The 19,221-nt window shown below is 26.6% G+C and overlaps 1 protein-coding gene across 7 annotated transcripts in view; it reads left to right on the top strand.

Moving 5' to 3' along the window:
- The window catches only part of LOC117168923 (tetraspanin-9), a 49,849-nt gene that overhangs the window by 11,822 nt on the left and 18,806 nt on the right, over positions 1-19,221 (top strand). Inside the window, exons 1-4 of one of the 7 annotated variants that reach the window (XM_033354884.1) lie at positions 3,883-4,110; positions 13,344-13,401; positions 14,909-14,983; positions 15,403-15,512. In XM_033354884.1, coding sequence (XP_033210775.1) covers positions 15,450-15,512 — 63 coding nt within the window. In that variant the 5' untranslated portion in view covers positions 3,883-4,110; positions 13,344-13,401; positions 14,909-14,983; positions 15,403-15,449. Of the gene's footprint in view, positions 1-3,882; positions 4,111-13,343; positions 13,402-14,297; positions 14,385-14,488; positions 14,656-14,908; positions 14,984-15,402; positions 15,513-19,221 lie in introns of those variants that run through there. The other 6 variants (XM_033354885.1, XM_033354886.1, XM_033354887.1 and 3 more) reach the window with 6 other exon arrangements.

The following is a 19,221-nucleotide window of genomic DNA, read 5'->3' as shown; positions in this document are numbered from 1 at the left end:
AATTAAAATTCGAAAATTTTTTCTAAAGCCTCCAGGGGACTTCGTTTTCGCACGAAAAAATTTTATGTGCCCTTATTGCATCCGGACCCACAATTATACGAAAGGTGAATATTCGCAACAGTAATGCCAATTTCATTTTAATAGAAAATTACAGTTCATTGTATTATTAAAATAGACTCCAAGTCATTTTTTATTTTTACACAAGGAAAAATAATTATCGAATGGTAGGTTACAGTTACCATTGGAACTGTTATGCAGAATAGAGTGAATAATGCAATTTCGAATAATGACTTGAAGTAGGATGAAGTTATACATTCTAATATCAAGAGTAGGTATCGAATCTTTATTTCTTCTAAAATTGAGGCACTAAATTTTCTAGAATAATTTTCTATTTAGCTTTCAAAGCAATACTTAATATTTTCGAAATGTCTAGATCACTAGTAAATTCATGTTAATTGCTAAGTCTATTAATCGACGAAGGAAATGATCCATTCATAAATGCTTTCAGCAAAAGGTCGTGGAAAAGAATTAACCCATTAGCGCCCAAGGTTTTTTTTGTCTCAAAATTTTCGTGAAACTCAAGCATAATAATGACTTGGGTATCGATACAGTAGGTGCCAGGCTTTGGCAAGATGCCTCCAGCTGCTTCAGAACTACACTATGATGCCATATGGAATCAATGGGCGTACTTCATGAGCGATAGAAATAATTATGCGTCTACGTTCGCAGCGATTCCACATGGCAGCCAGGGGCGCTGAAGGGTTAAGAGAGGTTGACCTTTTTAACTCGTTTTACACAAGTTGTTTTTATATTATAAATCCCCGGTAATATTAACTGAACTATGTAAACAATTAAAACATTATTTTTTAAATCACAAACCTTGCTAAAATTACAAAATATACTGCACGGTACAGGTCGCAAAAATATGTATAGGTACCCTTCAAAAATTGCGTCACGCTATTATTAAATTTTGGTTCACCTCTACCCTTCTACGTTACATTTTGAACAAAATAGTTGAATTTTTAACAAAAAAGCCTAATTAACTACCCAAAATAATTAAATTTCATCAAAGGAGTTGAGGTTTCAAGCTGAAAAGTCGAAGGTTTTAGAAAACAGTAGACTTTAAGCCAGAAGGGATGACTTTTCAAACAAGAAAGATTATTAGTCAACTAAATAGTTATTTTTTCAAGAAAGAAACAAATTTAGTTTAGCCTAAACTATTGCATTTGAAACCAAATTGTTGAAATTTCCAGGAAAGGACACGAATTTTGAACTATATAAGAACTTTTCTGCCGAAAAAATGTAGATTTTCATCCCAAATTTTTTTCCATTGGAATAATTAAATATTTAACAAAATAATTTGATATATTACCAAATGCTTGAACATTAAACAAAATGGTCAAATTAAAATAAAAATTAATTATCAATCGTAGAGCTTCAATTACAATCCAAATAGTTAAATTGGCGATTATTAACAAAAAAAGATTCAATTTCTCCCAAAAAAGTAAATTTTTAGACAACTAGTTGAATTTTACACTAACAAAGGTCATTATTTAAACAAAAATTAAATAGTTAAATTTGCAGTTAAAAAATTCATTTATTTTCATGATGAACCGATTTCAAGCGAATTTGCTTGAAATTTAAATAGTTGAGTTTTTAACTGAAGAGATGAATCCTAAACAAATGAAATGCATTTTTTACTCAAAGTTCAACTTTCAACCAAGTAGCTAAATTTTCAATAAAGAAGATTAATTTTCTGCCAAAAAAAGATTAACGCTTAACAAAATACATATATTTAAAAAAAAAATTTTCAACAAAATAGCTAAATCTTGAACCCGTAAAATGTATGTTGCATAACCAACTTCAATTGTGAAGCAAGTATTTGAATCTTTAATAAAAAATATGAATTCCTCATAAAAAATTAAATTTTTGAATTCGCCACTAAAAACGATGAATTTGAACTAAACGGAGAATATTTAAATTTTCGGTTAAAAAAACAACGAATTTTCAAAGAAATAAAAGAATTTTCAACGAAATAATAGTGTTTTTGAACTATTCTATAAAAAAATTATTTCTGAACCAAAAACAAATATAATTGTTAAATTTGCAGTGGAAAAATGTATTCCTTATAAAAAACGAATTTGTAACAAAATAATTCCATTTTAAACCAAGTGGTTAAAATTTTTTAATGAAGAAGATTAATTTTTCACCAAAAAATGAAATTCCCAAATTTGCAGTTAAAAAATAGATTTCCATTAAGGAAGATGAATTGTCAACAAAATAGTTAAATATTGAACCAAAGAGATGGATCTTTAACTAATAAAATGAGTTTTTAAAAAATTAGATCAACTTTTAACCAAGTAGTTGAACTTTCTATCAAAAAGATTAATTTTCTTATATAAAAATGTGATGTTACAAGAAAATACATACATTTTTAAACGAACTTTTGAGTTTTCGGCTAAAAACGATCAATTTTTAACAAAAACATAATAATTAATTTTCTTAAATAAATATATAATGTTACAAGAAAATACATACATTTTTAAATGAACTTTTGAGTTTTTGGCTAAAAACGATCAATTTTTAACAACAACAAAATAAACATATTTTCAATCAAATATTTAAATCTACGAATTATTGAATTCGAAGAAGAAATGGTTGGATTTTGATATTGAGTTCTATTAATTCATTTCGCATTTAAGTAAAATAACGAGGAAAAGTAAAAGGTTCTAGAAAACCGTGGAAAATGCGGAATTTTCCAAATAAAAGTGTCAAGAGGGGAATAGAGAAAAGAGTGGAATCAAATGAGATGGATCATTTTAAAAATAAAATCAGTAATTTTCATTTTCTTCAAGCATTTAAAAATTTATTATTTACATTCATATTATCCACGTGTGATCAAACTATATAAATAAAAGAAAACTATATAAAAAGAACTATAAAAATTTTTTTTAACTATACAACTATACTAATCTATAAAAATTAATCTCGATTTTGATAATTGAATTAATGCCATGATTTTCATATCAGAAGATAATAAAATTACCTTGTTATTTTATAACTACTGTCTGAAAATGCTGTATGATCTTGACGACAAAGAGTCAGACTTCAATGAAATCCTTTTTACTCGCTTATTAATTTCATAACTTCAGGTTCGTGCACAATGGTCGACGCCCTTCCTTTTGTGCGAATCGGTCATTGAGTTCTTTCAAATGGTACACTCTTCACAAAATAATTTACGCACAATAGGAATGACGAGCACTTCAATCCAGAATCAAGTTGAAAAACAGTGATTAAAAAAGGTTAATTAAAAAAAAATAATAAGTAATGACTGAAAATTACGTAAGAGATGTAAATGGTAGCACGCGAGAGAACTATTGTATTTTTTCTGATACAAATATTTAATAAAGCGATAAGAACAATTATTTTATAATCCGAGTAATAGATAAGAGAAATAATAAATAAATACAGCTTAAAAAAAATAGCTGCTTTTTTGTTTGTGAAAATTGTATGTAAATGGCACGGCTACACTGAAAAGTTTTTAAGTAAGAAGTGCTAACTGATAAGAGAAACCAATATTATTCATTATTGATAAGGAGGCCAACACTACACTGCACAAAGTGAAATAGTCATATTATCGCGAAACGTGGCGATAAGCAGAATGTTCTTGCACTCAGTGCGTAAAGCTCGACATAGACAATTTTAAAAAATGTTTTGAAAATGGAAACCTTTTTTGGTTTAAAAATTTCCTTATTATAATATAATGCTAATTGATATTTTTTATGTTATAATTTTGATAATTTCTCTGGCCCTTGTTTATGTCAGTTTATTGTTAATTTACAGTGGTAAAACACATTCATTTATATAGTCTTATATTACTTGAAAAGCATTATTTATTGTTTTAACTGAAAGAGAAATTATGCTGAAAATTTTCCTGAAATGTGCTACAAGAACTTTTGTTATCAGAAGTCAGTTTGTGAGAATTTATCAAAAGTAAATACAAAAGTGCAAACTAAGTATTCGATAACAAAAGGAAACATGTGCAGCCAGTACGTTAGTTATTTATTAATTGCAATCTTGACAATCTCAGGGCTTGGATTCAGTTTTAAGGTATGTAAAAAACAAATTTAATTTATTTTACTCAGTAGGATAAATTAATGTTAAATTAAGTAGAGTTGGGTAGTAACTTGTTACAAGTAACTAAGTTACTGAAAAGTTATTTTATTTGTAGTAGTGAAATACTAAAAAAACATTATTCTGGTGGTACTTTAATAGCAACTTTGACTTACCGTGGAAATTTATAGAATAAACTTGAAACTTGTTTTCTAACATAGGAGATTTAATTTTTTTAAGTTACCTAAAACTTACAAAAAATATCTTAAAAATTATCGAAAATTTCTATGAAGTTACCAGAAAAATTGTGAAAATTATGACAACATTCCTAGAAACTTACTGATAAAACACTTACACTAAAAGTTTGCCAACGTTTTCTAATCGCAAGTATCTGAGACTGAAACTCGGACACTTGATATTGAAGACTTGCCCAAACATTTTTTACCAGGTTATAACTTTTTGAATTTAAAAAATTGAAAATGCAGATTATTAAAAATAGTGCAAATTTTTGTTAACGGTGTGATATTTTTTAATGTTATACAGCTATTGATATTTTTTCTGATTCAAAGTCAATGTATTCAAAATTCCAATTTTTCTCTTCTTGATTTTTTAGATTTATCCTGATGTAAAGATTAAATTACATGGGATTCTACACTTGTGCTCAAGAATTGATGAGAAAAGAGATTTTTTGTTTGTTTTAAAAACAAAAATTAACACTTTTTCAAAACGACACAAGATTATTTTAAAAATGCACACGTCAAAGGAAACAGTTTCATGTAAAAATTGTTCAAACTGTTTATTTTTGCCGTTCTTAACTTTTTAATGACACTATAAAACTGTATTGTTGGAAAAAAAGTTTTGAAGGATTTATAAATATTTTCGCAAAATTCTTGAGATAGAAAGTGAGATTGTACACTAGAAGATTGTACACTAGAAAAAATTGAGACACATCTATTTTTATTGCTTAAGATCTCCTCTTTCCGACGGTGCCAATGAAATTCCTCAAAAAATTTTCTTATTATCCCAAAATGCAGTTTAAACAAAAAAAAACGTGATTTTTCGTGCCTATTTTTTTTGTGAACCATTTTCCAAAGCTTTTCGAGTCTGTAATTAACTTTGAATCTCACTAACCGGTGGAATAAATGTCTAAACCTTGAGAATCCATGGTTTAAAGATCGATTTTTCGTTTTAGTATTTTCAAAATGGCGTCTTAATGGCAAAATTTTTGTGAAAACATTCATGAATTTTTTTACAATAAACGATGCGCTTTTAGGAAAAATCATCAAAAATAAAAAGTTCTTGTAATCGGCAAAGGAATACGCCTGAATTTTTTCGAAGCGTTTTGAGCAAAATTTTGGATTTTGCATATGAACAATTTTTGCAAAATTCAAAATTTTGCTCAAAACGAACCGAAAAAATTCAGGCGTATTTCTCGGCTGATTACAAGAACTTTTTATTCTTGACAAATTTTCCGAAAAGCGCATAGTTTTTCAATAAAAAATTTCCAACGACTCCGTAACCTTTATTGCCATTAAGACGCCATTTTGTAAATACTAAAACGAAAAATCGATCTTTAAACCATGGATTCTCAAAGTTTAGACATTTATTCCACCGGTTAGTGAGATTCCAGGTTAATTACAGACTCGAAAAGCTTTGGAAAATGGTTAACAAAAAAAAATAGGCACGAAAAATCACGTTTTTTTTTTTGTTTAAACTGCATTTTGGGATAAAAAGAAAATTTTTTGTGGAATTTCATTGGCAACGCCGGAAAGAGGAGATCTTAAGCAATAAAAATATATGTGTCTCAATTTTTTCTAGTGTCGAATAGTCTTGAGTGGCAAATTATTCTGTGACTTGAGCATAAATTATATGTTTGATCTGAAATTAATTCAATCAATATAACATCCATTCATAATTTGAGGAAATCCCTCAAGCACGCGTCCCTATAGTCAGGAAATACCGAATAATAATTTAATTTATGATCTATTATGTTGAATATATTTTTATAATATACATATTCCTAACATAAAGTCCGTACCGTCTTCAAATTAAATTCTTAATACTGCGTAGACATTTTTTTCGGGCTACATAAAAGCAGTCTGGCGCCGCCAGGCCTTCGAAATTAGTACATTAATTAAATTAATAAATAATTATATTCTAACTATTAATCATTTTGGTTAAAAATTCATGAATTTTTTAAAAAATTTAATTCTTTTAGTAGAATGTTTAACTAGTTAGTTGCAGAAAAACGAAAATTTTGTTTGAAAATTTATATTTTCGGTTTTAAAATGAAATTATGTTATTAGAAAGTTCCACTATAGGTAGTTGCAAACAAACTAAAATTTTTGTTCAAAATTCAACGATTTTTTTAAAAATAGTTGTTTTTGGTTTGCAAATTCATCTACTCAGATTAAAAGTTGAACTACTTGGTTGAAAGTTAAACTACTTAATTAAAAATTCAGTTATTCGGTTAAAGATTTATAATTTTGGTTGAAAATTGATCTTTTTTATTACAAATTAAAAAATTTTGTTTCAAATGCCTATTTTTGGCGAAAAAGGCAACTATTTGTGTAAAAATGAACTTTGTTGTTAAAATTTTAATCATTTTCTAAAAAAATCGTCTTTTTTCTTTGAAAAGGGTTTTTTTGTTAAAAATGGAACTACTTTCATTTAAATTAATTTTTTTCAACAAATTCAAAACTTTTTGTAGAAAATTAAAATATTTCGTTGAAAATCGACTTTTTTGTTAGAAATTTAACTCTTCGATTGTAAATTAAATTTTATGGTTTTTAGTATTTTCGGTATACAAATTTAACTCGTTTGATAGAAAGTTTAACTCTTTTTGAGAAAGTATTTTTTTATGGAATTTAGTATTTTCGGTTTGAAAATGCAACTGTTTGGTAAAAAATTCTTCTTTTTAGTTTGAACATTCAACAATTTAGTAGAAACTTTTTTTCGCTTCTCAGTTCAAAATTCAGCTTTATTGTTTCATAATTAACTCTTTTCGTAAAGAAATTTTATTTTGTATTGGTTGAACATTCAATGATCTTGTTAGAAAATTAATCTGATTTGGTTGAGGATTCGGCTATTTTATTGAAAATTCGTCTTTTTTGGTTGAATTCAACTGTGTTTGCTTTAAAATTAGAATCTTTTTCTATTTACATAATTTCCAATATTTGATTCTTCGTTCATAATTGATCTATTTTGGCTAAAAAGTCATGTTTTGCTTTAAGTTAAACTACTTTGTCAAAAATTCAGTTTTGGTTGAAGATTCATAATTTGTATACTTAAAAATTTATCTCTTTTCTGTAAAATTCAACTGAACGATGTTTTGTGATAAATTTAACTTTTTTGTTGAATATTCGTTTGATTGATGTATTTTGTTAAAAATTTAATTATTCTGGTCTAAGTGACATGTCTATTACTTAATTTGAATTTGATCCTGAATATACATTTTTGTTCACTTGCCGAAATATTTTTTTTATATTCTCATAATTAATGATTTTTTTTTATAAAATTAAGGAAGTGGAAACAGTAACTTTTTATATAACTTTAAATGACTTTATCTAGTAACTAGCTAGTTACTCGAAAAAAGTAACTTACCTAACATTGGGATTGAGTACATCCATTATATTTTGTTTTTTCTCTCGAAAAATATTTTACGCCAATAGAATACTTACAGCTTAATTTTTTTATTGATATTAAATTCCATTTATTTATTTTGAAAATATCTCATTTCTAGTTTACCTTACCGCGCACGCATTATTTAAATAGCCCAAGGAAATTATAGATATTAAATGGTCACGTGCACTGGAAGTCATGGCTCATTGACCAACTCACTTTTTTTACAGTTTTAATGATATCCGCGTTTAAATTAACCCACATAAGATATGATTACAGAAAATGACAGTTTTATGTGAAACTAGCCATGACTCAGTGTAGATATATTTATATTCTGTATTGATATACATATCCGCCAGATAAATCTAGAACGGAATTTTTGACGATCCAAAAGATGTAAAAAAGTGACAAATTTGTGACAATGAATTAGAAAGTTGTCGGTCATCGACTCTTTTACTTCTCCATTTCTTTGTGTGGATTCGAGTATGTCAACGTAGCCACGCATCATGAATGAAAGATACTATGTGAGGACCATAATTATTTTACTAAAGAAAAGAATTTCATTTCTTTTAAAATTACGATTTACGAAAATTAGATTTGTTTGAGGAGGGATTTTTGTTTATTTAAAAATAAAATATGTGATTAGAATCAATGTTTCTGGGTTGAATCCAAATAATAAAAAAAATTATTTAAAAAATTTCAAAAAAGTGGTTATATTGGAAATATTTAATAAAAATAAAATTAATCATCGCATTTTACAGTTTTGTGTTTATATGATCTTAAAATATAGAATTATACGTTGTTACATATGTTCTTGTGAATATTCGCTCATTCCATTCTATCTCTGGACACACCAGAACCCCAATTTAAAAACTTCCGGTTTTATAATTATTAGAATTGCTGCCCCAAGCACTTTTTGACTGTTAACGTTTCGATTACATAGATTTAGTAACAAGGCTACCCTGGACCGCGATGAAGTAATAGTGTCGGAATTTGCCTGCAAATAGCCTTGTTACTAAATCGGGGATTCGAAATGTAAATAGTCCGGCCCACCTGATCATAATTAAACATAATTTTTTTTTCTTTTGTAGAATTTGGTTTTAATTTTTGAACGAATCTCATTCAATGGAAGACAAGAACTTTTTAGCAAAAAATGTGTACGTCATGAATATAGGAAGCAGAAAACACTATGTGCTTGACCTAAAACAACCTAACTGGACCTTGACTCGATTTATTTTTGAAATAAAAAGTAGAAAAGCATTTTTTGACCAAAGGAACAAATTTGAGGGGTTGCATTTAAAAATTCCAAGTAATTGCTATAGAGAGCACCCTAATCCCCGTGCTTTAATTTAAATCTTACTATAAATGAAGAAAATGATTCCCTCTGAAAGGAAGTTCACAATAATAATTTAGAAATACATATGTAAGTCAAAACAAATATTTTTTTCTGTAGTGAATTCTAGCTAAAAAGTAAGCGCTGTAATAATATGTTTCGACAATCTCGTATTCATTAAATTTCGAAGAAATAATAACATTAATTTATTTATTAATTTATTATTAGATTTCAAAGGATATTCACAATTTTTCTATAACTTTATGTTACGTTTCACATTATATTGGCCTTATAAAACATATAAAAATATATTTTCAACAAGATTAAGAATCTTTAAACGATTTTAGATCATTTTTCTGTGTTTTTCGTCGAGAATTGGCAATTTTAATTGAAAAAATTATATCTCAAAGGAAATTAAAAAATTTTAGTCATTCTGGATGTTTTGCCTTTTTACGCCATAATTTGGTATTTTTGGATTTCCAAGAAAATAAAGAATTGTTCTATCAATTAACATTTTTAAGTTATGTTCACGGGTTTCACCAGAAATCGCTTTTATTTTTAAAAAAATCATTAAGCTTCAAAGAAGAAACTATGAATTTTAAACAAAGGAATTAATTGTAAAAAAATCAATTTTCCACCTAAAAAGATGAATTCATAACAAAAAAGGGTTATAGTCGATGTTTCAAGCGAAAAAACAAAATTTCACAAAAAAATGATTTTCAAAACCAAAATGGCCAATTTTCATTAAGTAAATATTTTTTAGTAATAAAAGCACAGAGAGATAAAAATGCATTATGAAAAAAGTAATAATTTTGAACAAAGTAGTTCAACTTTTACTCAAACAGTTAAATTTTCAATAAAAAAAATTAGTTTTCAACAAAATACTTGAAGTTTCAATAAAAGAGGTGAGTTTAAAACTAAACAAATAAATCTTCGACAAAAAAATGAGTTATCCAAGAAAGATGAATTTTATACTAGAAAGAAATTAATTTTTAAATAAAGAAGAAAAATTTTCAACAACATAATTTTAATTTTTTTAAACAAAAAGTAACTTTTCTATGAAAATACTTAAATTTTTAAGCCAAAGAGACGAATTTTCAACAAAAATTTTTTATTTTTAACTAAAAGTATAACTTTTTAAAAAAATTGATGAATTTTCAACTAAACAGTTATATTCATATCTGTAAAAGATAAAATTCTGCCAAAACTGATAAATTTTTCAATTAAAAAGACAAATTTTCAAAAAATAGTTAAACTTTTATCCAAAAAATATTTAACTTTCACTTTTCAGTATCAAAATATGAATTTTCAACAAGAAGTAATTTTTCTACATAATTAGTTCAATTTTCAACAAAAAAGTTGAATTTTCGACAAAAAACGATGACTTAAACAAAATTATAATAACTACATAAAAAATAATTTCCAGGTGGAGGCAAATGAAAAAGTAGAAATATAAAAAAAGGAAAATAAATGACTAACAAGTATATTATATCAGGTTTACCTAAAAACTTAATTTTTTAAAATCAAATTCAAATTAAAATTGAAGAATTTGTCATTTATTCTGCTTGACAGTTATTTAAAGTATTCAAGTTAGTTTCACATTACCTTTCTGTACAATTATTGCAAGTTATTTGTTTAATTTGCGAATTTCCAAAAATTACGTACATGTATGCAGGATTCCCCTTCTCCTACCATGAAGAACCGTAACCCTTGCGTGAGGTTTTTTCGTCGAAAATGAGGATTTTTTAAAAAAACTGAAACGGTTTTATTATTGCTATTATTATTATACCATTATGCCATTTTCTTTTCGTGGTAGACATGACTCACTTAATGAGGAGGGGAGTAATGTGAGGAAGGAGGTATAGAATTTTTTAGATTTATCTAGAATTCTCGTGGTACTCATTTAAGTACGGAGCCGTACTGAAATTACGTAACTGTGCGTAATTTTTAATTTTCCGAAAATCGTTGATAGTTATTGCTAGCAGAATTAAACAGGATGTCCGCGAACTTAATTTTCAATATTGCCTGACTTTTCTTGAGTATTTTTTTATTTTCCTTGATCATTAATATTAAAATACCAGCATTTTAATCTTGTAATAATATCGACGTAGAATCTTTATTAAAAACGGAATGAAACAGTATTTCAAATACAAATTACTAAAGTGAGAAATAAAAGTTTAAATTTTTGAATCTTTAAGCAAAAAACGAATCTTCTCTAGTAAAATTTAATTTACACGCAAGAAATATGTCTTCAGTAAAACAATAATTTTCCACATAAATGAAGCATTTTTACCCAACAAAAATGAAATTTCATACTAAGAAAACTATTTATTCATAAAAAAAGGAGAATTTCCAACTAAAAAAATATAAATCTTAGAAAAATGGAAAAGTTACATTTTTAGTTAAAAAATTAATTTAAAAAATAGGCTTTTGTAAAAAGCAGTTGATTTTTCTACAAAGAACGTCAGCCTTCAATAAAAAATTAAGAATATTGCTTAACTTTTATCCCAGTAGTTCAATTTTAAATTAAAAAACGATTAATTTTAAACAAAATAGTTCAACTTTCAACCAAAGAGATGAATTTTCAAATAGAAATATTAATCTTAAAGAAAAAAGATTTTTTATAAAAGTCAGTCAATCAAATCTTTCAAACAAAATAGTTGAATACTCAAGCAAAGAATAATAGTTTTTAATCAAGAAGTTGCAGTTTCATAAAAAATGAAGTTTCTAATGATATATATTATTTTTAATTCAAGCAGATACATTTTCAAAAAGTAGTTGAATTTTTTGTTTAAAAAAAATTCAGTTTACTTTTGAAGGTCGAAATATGAATTTCTTAAGAAAAAATAAGTTTCTACGAAAAGACTACATTTTTAATCCAAAAAGACGAATTTTTTAACAAAAAACCATGAATTTATGACAAAATAGTCTAGTTTTCAACTAATCAGTTTCATTTTTTCTCCAATAAAGATAAAATTTACATTAAAGCAGATGAATTTTTAATAAAAAGCGAGACAATTTTTTGTAACATAATATTTCATCCAAATAAGATCTTAGTTCATTTTTCAACACCATAATATAAATAGAATTTTCAACCAAAAAGTATGACCTTTTAACAATATCGTTTAATTTTCAACCAAACAGTTGCATTTTAATCAAAGAAAGATAAAATTTTTCTTAAAATAGATGAATTTTAAATTAAAAAAAAAATAATTAAGAAAATAGGTGAATTTTCATCCAGAAAAAATATTGAGTTAAAAAACTAATTATCTACAAAATAGTTGAAATTTCAACAAAATAACAGAATTTTCAACAAAAAAACCAAAACAAAATTGTTGAATTTTCAACCGAGCAGTTTGAATTTTATCTATGAAAGATGTAATTTCTGGTAAAGCTGGTGAATTTCAAGATCAGAAAGACAAACTTTGAAAAAAATATTGACTTTTTTACCGAACAGTTGAATTTTTCTTCAAGAAAGATGAAATATCTTCGAAAACTGATAAATTAAAAACATGGTTAAATTTGTATCCAATAAATATTACAGTTCACTCTTCAACACCAAAATAAGAATTTTAAACAATAAGTTAATTTTCTACTAAATAGTTGACTTTTCTACCAAAATGTATGGCTTTTTAAAAAGATTCTATTTTCAGTCAAACAGTTGCATTTATGTCGAAGGAAAATAAAAATTCCATTAAACCAAGTGCATTTTTGTGTGAAAAAGATAAGTTTCCGAAAAATAATTTTAATTTTCATTCAAAAAGGTTTTTATTTACTTTTCAACACAAAAAAAAACGAATTTTAAACAAAAAGGAAATTGTTTAGGAAATAGTTGAATTTTCAAGAAAAAGTTGTATTTGGATTTCAGAAATATGCAATATTTCTACTAAAAATGATGAACTTTTAAATAAACAACACAAATTTTCAGAAAAAATAGTTTTTGTCCAAAAAGGATTTCAGTTGTCTTATAAGCAACAAAATATGAAATTTAAATAAAAAGTTATTGTTCTTCGAAAAAAGCTTAATTTTTAACCCAAAGGGTTGCATTTTTAACAAAACAATTCAATTTAAAACCAAAAAGGACGTCTTTTAGGAAAATTGTTAAATTTTTAAATAAATAATAAAATTTATAACTAAAAAGATAATCTGCAGGAGAAAGTTTTTGCGTTTTTGCAAAAAATACGTACATTAGTGATGGACGCCTTTCCCTTTGAGATGTTATGTGATTTAAGTACGGTTCCTAACACTTTCGTTTCGCAACACTGCTCCGACCCAGGTTCCTGATCAATCTCTCTGGCAATCACACTAAGTGAAGAGCTTCACAAAGTCGTGACGTAAGTTCCCCAAAATTTTCTATATCTATATATTGATTCTAAAGTAAAGATGAAATTTTTTATTAAATATCAAAATTACGCTCTCTTTTTTCTTGTAGAGAAAAGATACTACGAATTACAAAATTTTTTATTAAGGCGGTTGTCATGCCAAAAGTCAGATATCTGAAAAAATAGTTTCTCTATGATTTTAGGAATCAAAATATTATAACCGATGTCATTTCAAATGAAAAACATTTTTATTTTTTTTTGAAAAATGTTGAAATTAAAAAAAAAAAATAATTTTAACCATGTTTTTGGCAATGAATTTTTCTGTTCGTCGCTTCATACCAATTTTTGAAAAATGATTGCATTTTAATAAATGACGGCTTACTATTCCCGGAAAAACATTATCTACCACTCTACTGTTTCCACTTTTGAAAGTAAATTTTTGTATGACTGACATCATTAGAACAATTTTATTTAAGAACACATTTTTCAAACTCATAATGATAGGTTTTAGATTATTTAGTTATTTTTTAAATGAAAAACTGTAGAGTTTTAGAAAATGCTTTCCCAGAAAAAATAAGCCGTCATTTATTAATATACAATCATTTTTCAAAAATTGGTAACAATCGACGGTCAGCAAAAATTCAAGTGTGAAAAGCATAGTTAAGAATAATGTTTCTTTTTTGTGAATTGTAATATTTTTCATAAAAAAATGTCTTTTAATTGACATGTCATCAGTTATAATACTTAGATTCTGAAAATCATAAAAAATTATTTTTTTATATATCTGCTTCTGGCACAACTACCTTAATACTAATTTTATATATATTTTTAAATTTCGCCCGCGCAGCACGAGTGTTTGTTACCTAGTTTTGATAAAAACTTGTTATTTATCTTAATTTGGACGTAAAGTGGCTGTACCAGAAAGAGAGATAACTGCCTGTTAGAATATACGTTCAGTGGATTGACCTGTTCCAAACTAAAATGAAATTCTAATCGTGAGTAATTTACTGTCGAAATATCATGGGAGGCAAGCTTGTCTAGTTCTGATTCCGCCTCCGCCCTTCGGTCTCCTACGATAGTTGTAAAAAGTGTATAGGTGAGACCGAGGCGGGACTGAGTGCGATGTCCCGTTAGGGGCCTACAAGGCCCAAGGCAACCTGGTCATCCAGTCAGCACTCAGCGCTTCAAAACATATCCTCGTGTCGCGCCTATGACGCTCTTTCGCTACCGTTGTCCAACATTATTTTACTATACCATTTACACTCGGTAAACTGCAAACGACCACTTCCTTAATTTCCTATTTTATCCTTTATTTGATCACCTATATCAAATTGCAATTTCCATTTAAAATTTTTCATTAAAATCTCGTTTCCCTTTGGATCTTTAGTAAGATCAGTCTAATTTTGAAATACGATATACAAAATCGAGTGTATATGAAAGAAATATTAGAATGAAAAAAAGTGTCTGCGTGAAGTTCAGTGTCTAGTATTTGTTTTTTAATTATATTTATTTTTAATAGAGATGCAAAAAGATGGTGTAGAACTACGCGTGTCAACATGAATCGCATCCTGTTATTACATCTCGCCTGAGGCTAGTAAGTAAACGCGTGCGCGCTTTCTTGTATATTGAGATGTTTTTATTTTTAAGTGCTTATCGTCTTGGTATCTTTAGCATGATGTACTTTTTACTAAGTGTTCAGCTCGAGCTGAATTCCAAAAAAATGGTTCAGGTCTTGTTATACTTTTATCGTGATTCGTGTTTTCAGATTCAGGGTGAAATAGGATTATTTACAACTATTATATGAGTCATTTTTATTTATTTCTTATAGTTATTAACTTTAATCATTTATTTATTGTTTTATATATCATTCGTAAGAATTAATTATATTAATTTATAATGTTACTATTTCTAAACATTTAGCATAGTTCTATAATCTGCATATTTATTAAGAGAAAAATCATTTTGAATTTTTTATAAACTTAAAAAAAATTATTGTTTTATTTTATTGTATAGAAAACACCGGCAGCATCGCCTCCTTGAAAGGCCCATAAGAACCTGCGATGGGCCGTACAGGGTACACATGCATCAGACACGTTTTCTGCTCCCTCAACGTTTTAATATGGGTCAGTATTTTATTTTTTACAGATTATTTTCATACTTATATTTAATTTATGTAAGAGCGAAAACTCTTCTACTTTTTAGATATATTTTTAATTAAAATTTTCATTCACCCGGGTTTATGGTTAACCACATAAATTAATATACTCAATGATTTATTTAAAAAATATGTAATATGCAGTACAAATTGACAAGCCACCTTGATATTTAAATGGAATGAAAAACATAATTCTGACAACAATTTTAAAGGTCTCTTCATAATATTTCTATTAATTATTAAGATTAAGACCTTTTTATAATGTTTTCTCCTAGATTCTATTCTAAGGCGAATATTGGTCCAAAAAAGTCGCAAAATGCTAAATAATGATTGTATTCAACCATTTGATTGAAAAAATAAAAGCAATACAATTTTTATAACTAATAAATAATGAGTACAATCCTATATTAAATATAATTTTTTTCTCTGTATTTACACATTTTTAAAATCTCAATGATAATAATCTAAGAAAATTCTATACATAATTACTACCAAAATGGGAATTTTTCGTAAAAGAAAAAAGATATTATGTAAACGTGAAATAACTATTAAGGCGAAACAACTTTATTTTAAAAAGTTATCAACGTTCAAGGAAATGGATATGTATGTTAAAAATATCAAATCGCCTCTAATTTGGTTGCGGATTGCGATAAAAGCTGAATTTTTGGTTTAAAAAATTATATATTCTTTCGTGATATAAAGTTTCTGAAGGCAAGTAAAAAAATTTCTCTGTAATAAAGTTAGCCAATAGCGAGAAAGTTATTATGGCATATTTTACTGCTAAAATCCGAAAATAAGAAATTTTTTTTTATTGAATGAAAATAATATCAAGAATCATCACTTCTAGAATATTTAAAAATAATGATTACTGCGTTAAACTTTTACGGAATTTTAACTAAAATGTGCTTACAATTGTTTAAACTTATTGTATTAAAAAATAAAGTCAAGTTTAAAATTACCTAATCTCCAACTTCATTTATAAAATGGACGAAAAACGTCTTTTAGTTATGGCAACTGTTACAAGAGAAATTCTAAGATCAAATAATAGAAAAATAGTTAAGGTTATAATTTTTTGTTTAAATTTCGTTATTTGCATAATTGTGTCTTTTCATCCGCTTTAGGCAAAAGTGGTAATTTTTATGCAAGTTTAATTAAAAAAAAGCACATTCTATTCCTTGAAAGGTTCTTTATAATACCGTTTACCACCTTTTTACAAATTATTTTATTTATAAATCACCAATACAATAATTATGAGTTACTTATTTTATAAATGAAACAATTTCCTAAATAATATGGAATAAAAACTTGAGAAATATGATTGTAAATAACTTTCTTAAGCAATATAGAAGGAGCTTTTTCAAATTCAAACTTAAATTACGACTCTTGTCTAAAGAAGAAGGAGAAACTCAAGTATTCACACAAAAAATATGGATTAACGCAAATATGCACATTTACATAAATAATCATATCACATATTAAAAAATAAAATGCGTTAAAATGCGATTTTTTAACTTCTTTGGGATATAAATATATAAATATTAAAAAAAAAGAATGTGTATTTTGAAAAATTTATAACATATTATCAAAAAAAAAAAATTCTTTTTGTATGAAGGAGTAGTTCAACCAGAGTGAATCCTTTCGGATAAAATAAACTTTTTAGTTTCTTCGAAAAACTTACATCACGTTGTTAAATTTTAGAAAATGTTGACTTTATATAAAGGATTTGAAAAATTGCGGATTGTACTATTAGCTGTCTCAAAGGAAATAAAACTATTTTCATTTTCTCTCTAAATATAGCTCTTTAAAGATAGTGTCCATTGATTTTCTCATAATTCACCTAACTATTCGAAAAGTCTAATGAAACAATTTTTTTTCGTGAAAAACAAAAAACACCTGCCTCATAATTTCTCTTGCAACTTTAGTCCACACAATTCCGTAATGTCACTAGTCAGACTGCTTCAAATACTGTTTTATTCAAACAACAATGTTGTGATGATGTATTCGCATATTCGTTACAGTATTTTCAACAAATAAAATGGTATCAAAGAAATTCATTCCAATTGCACCTACAGCTTTTTTGATTCATTCCTCATAATTTGCAAAACTGAGTTGCATAAGGGACTTAAACCATCAAGGCATTTCGAAATATGTAGTATATTTCCTAATAACATCTCTTAGGCCAATTTTCTTATTATTTCAACTTTCATCCCACGGAGGAAAATAGAGGACTAATTAGATAATACCCACCAAGACCGCCTTCTTAACAGCAAATGAACAATCAAGACTGTCAACAGTCACAGATTCCATCGCAATTCCTGCACGCTTAAATAGTCATTCCACTTGAAATTGTCTTCCGTTCCGAATAAAGCATTTAAATAGGGCGTTGAACTGTGCTCTATGAACTAAGAATGTACGGTACCTAAGCAAATGTCGATTTATTCACTATTAGGGTATTAGGGTATTAGGGTATTAGGGTATTCAGGTGACCCAAAAATGAATTGCAAATCTTTTTCACTCTAGGGGGCAAGCCCCCCCCCCCCAAGTATCTATTACCGGAGGAAATTAATCTGGAATTGTTTTTTAAAATTCAATTATTAACACGTGCCACAGGGCACTTCCAAATCCCATTTAATTAACATGAGGAAATTTTGCATTTTCGAAAAACTGAACTCAGCCTTTTGGAAAAAACTACATTTTTACGTATTGTTGTTAATTTTTAGCAATTTCTGTCATCTATTTCATACAAATAATTACTAATGGACAATTTTAATGTTTCTAATAACTTTATAAACAATGTTTAGTTATTTGAATTAGTGTAACTTAATTAATTATTGTTTATTTACCAAATTTCTAAACATTAAGTCAGAAATACCCAATTGTTTCTTAAATTGGTATCCTATGCTTCTTTGTTAAATAATTACACAATGTTCGTACATTTAACTTAATTTTTAACAAATTTCTATTTCTTTAAACAATTTTTATTAGCTTAAGCAGTTTTTTTCGATAACTTTACAAAAAGAGGATACATACAAGTAGTTTTCTGACTGTATAGTTTATAGAAAAAATATTTTAACCATTTTTTAATTGTTTAAACAAATATAATTTGCCTAAACTTTCAAATGCTATAATGAAATATAATCTAAATCCATTTTATTTGCAGTCTAATTACAAGGATGATAAAAAAACATGATTTTTTGTCAAAGACGATGTTTTCTTTCTGATATCGGGAAACTGTTTTCTGTAATTTTTTACTACTTTTAGTAAGTACTGTTTTTGATCCTCATTTCTCGTTATCAAGAAGTTAAAGCCCAATATTAATTTAACATTTTTTTCGTACATTTCAAAATCGGCTTGTCTCATGCTTTTTATTACTCAAATTATTATAAAGAAATTGCACTAATTGTTCAAAGTTAACTAAAGTAATATTTTTATTATTTTTATTATTATAAATGACCTAAAATATATCGCACTTCGTCCTTATAAATTTTGTTCAGACAAAATGTTGAAAATTGAATCATAATTTGGATTATTAAACGTACTTTCCCTATAATATAATAATTTTAAAGATTATAAAAATGTTAAAAATATAGTATACAGTCAGAAAAATAATTATATGTATTCTATTTTAATTCATTTTTTTTAAGTTATAGAAAAAACTGCAGGAGCAAATAAAAATT

This window comes from Belonocnema kinseyi, chromosome 3 (genome assembly GCF_010883055.1).
Source record: "Belonocnema kinseyi isolate 2016_QV_RU_SX_M_011 chromosome 3, B_treatae_v1, whole genome shotgun sequence".
In the NCBI taxonomy this organism is placed as follows: Eukaryota; Metazoa; Arthropoda; class Insecta; order Hymenoptera; family Cynipidae; genus Belonocnema; species Belonocnema kinseyi.
The sequence above is the reverse complement of the archived record's forward strand: the minus strand, read 5'-3'. Positions and strand labels throughout refer to the sequence as shown.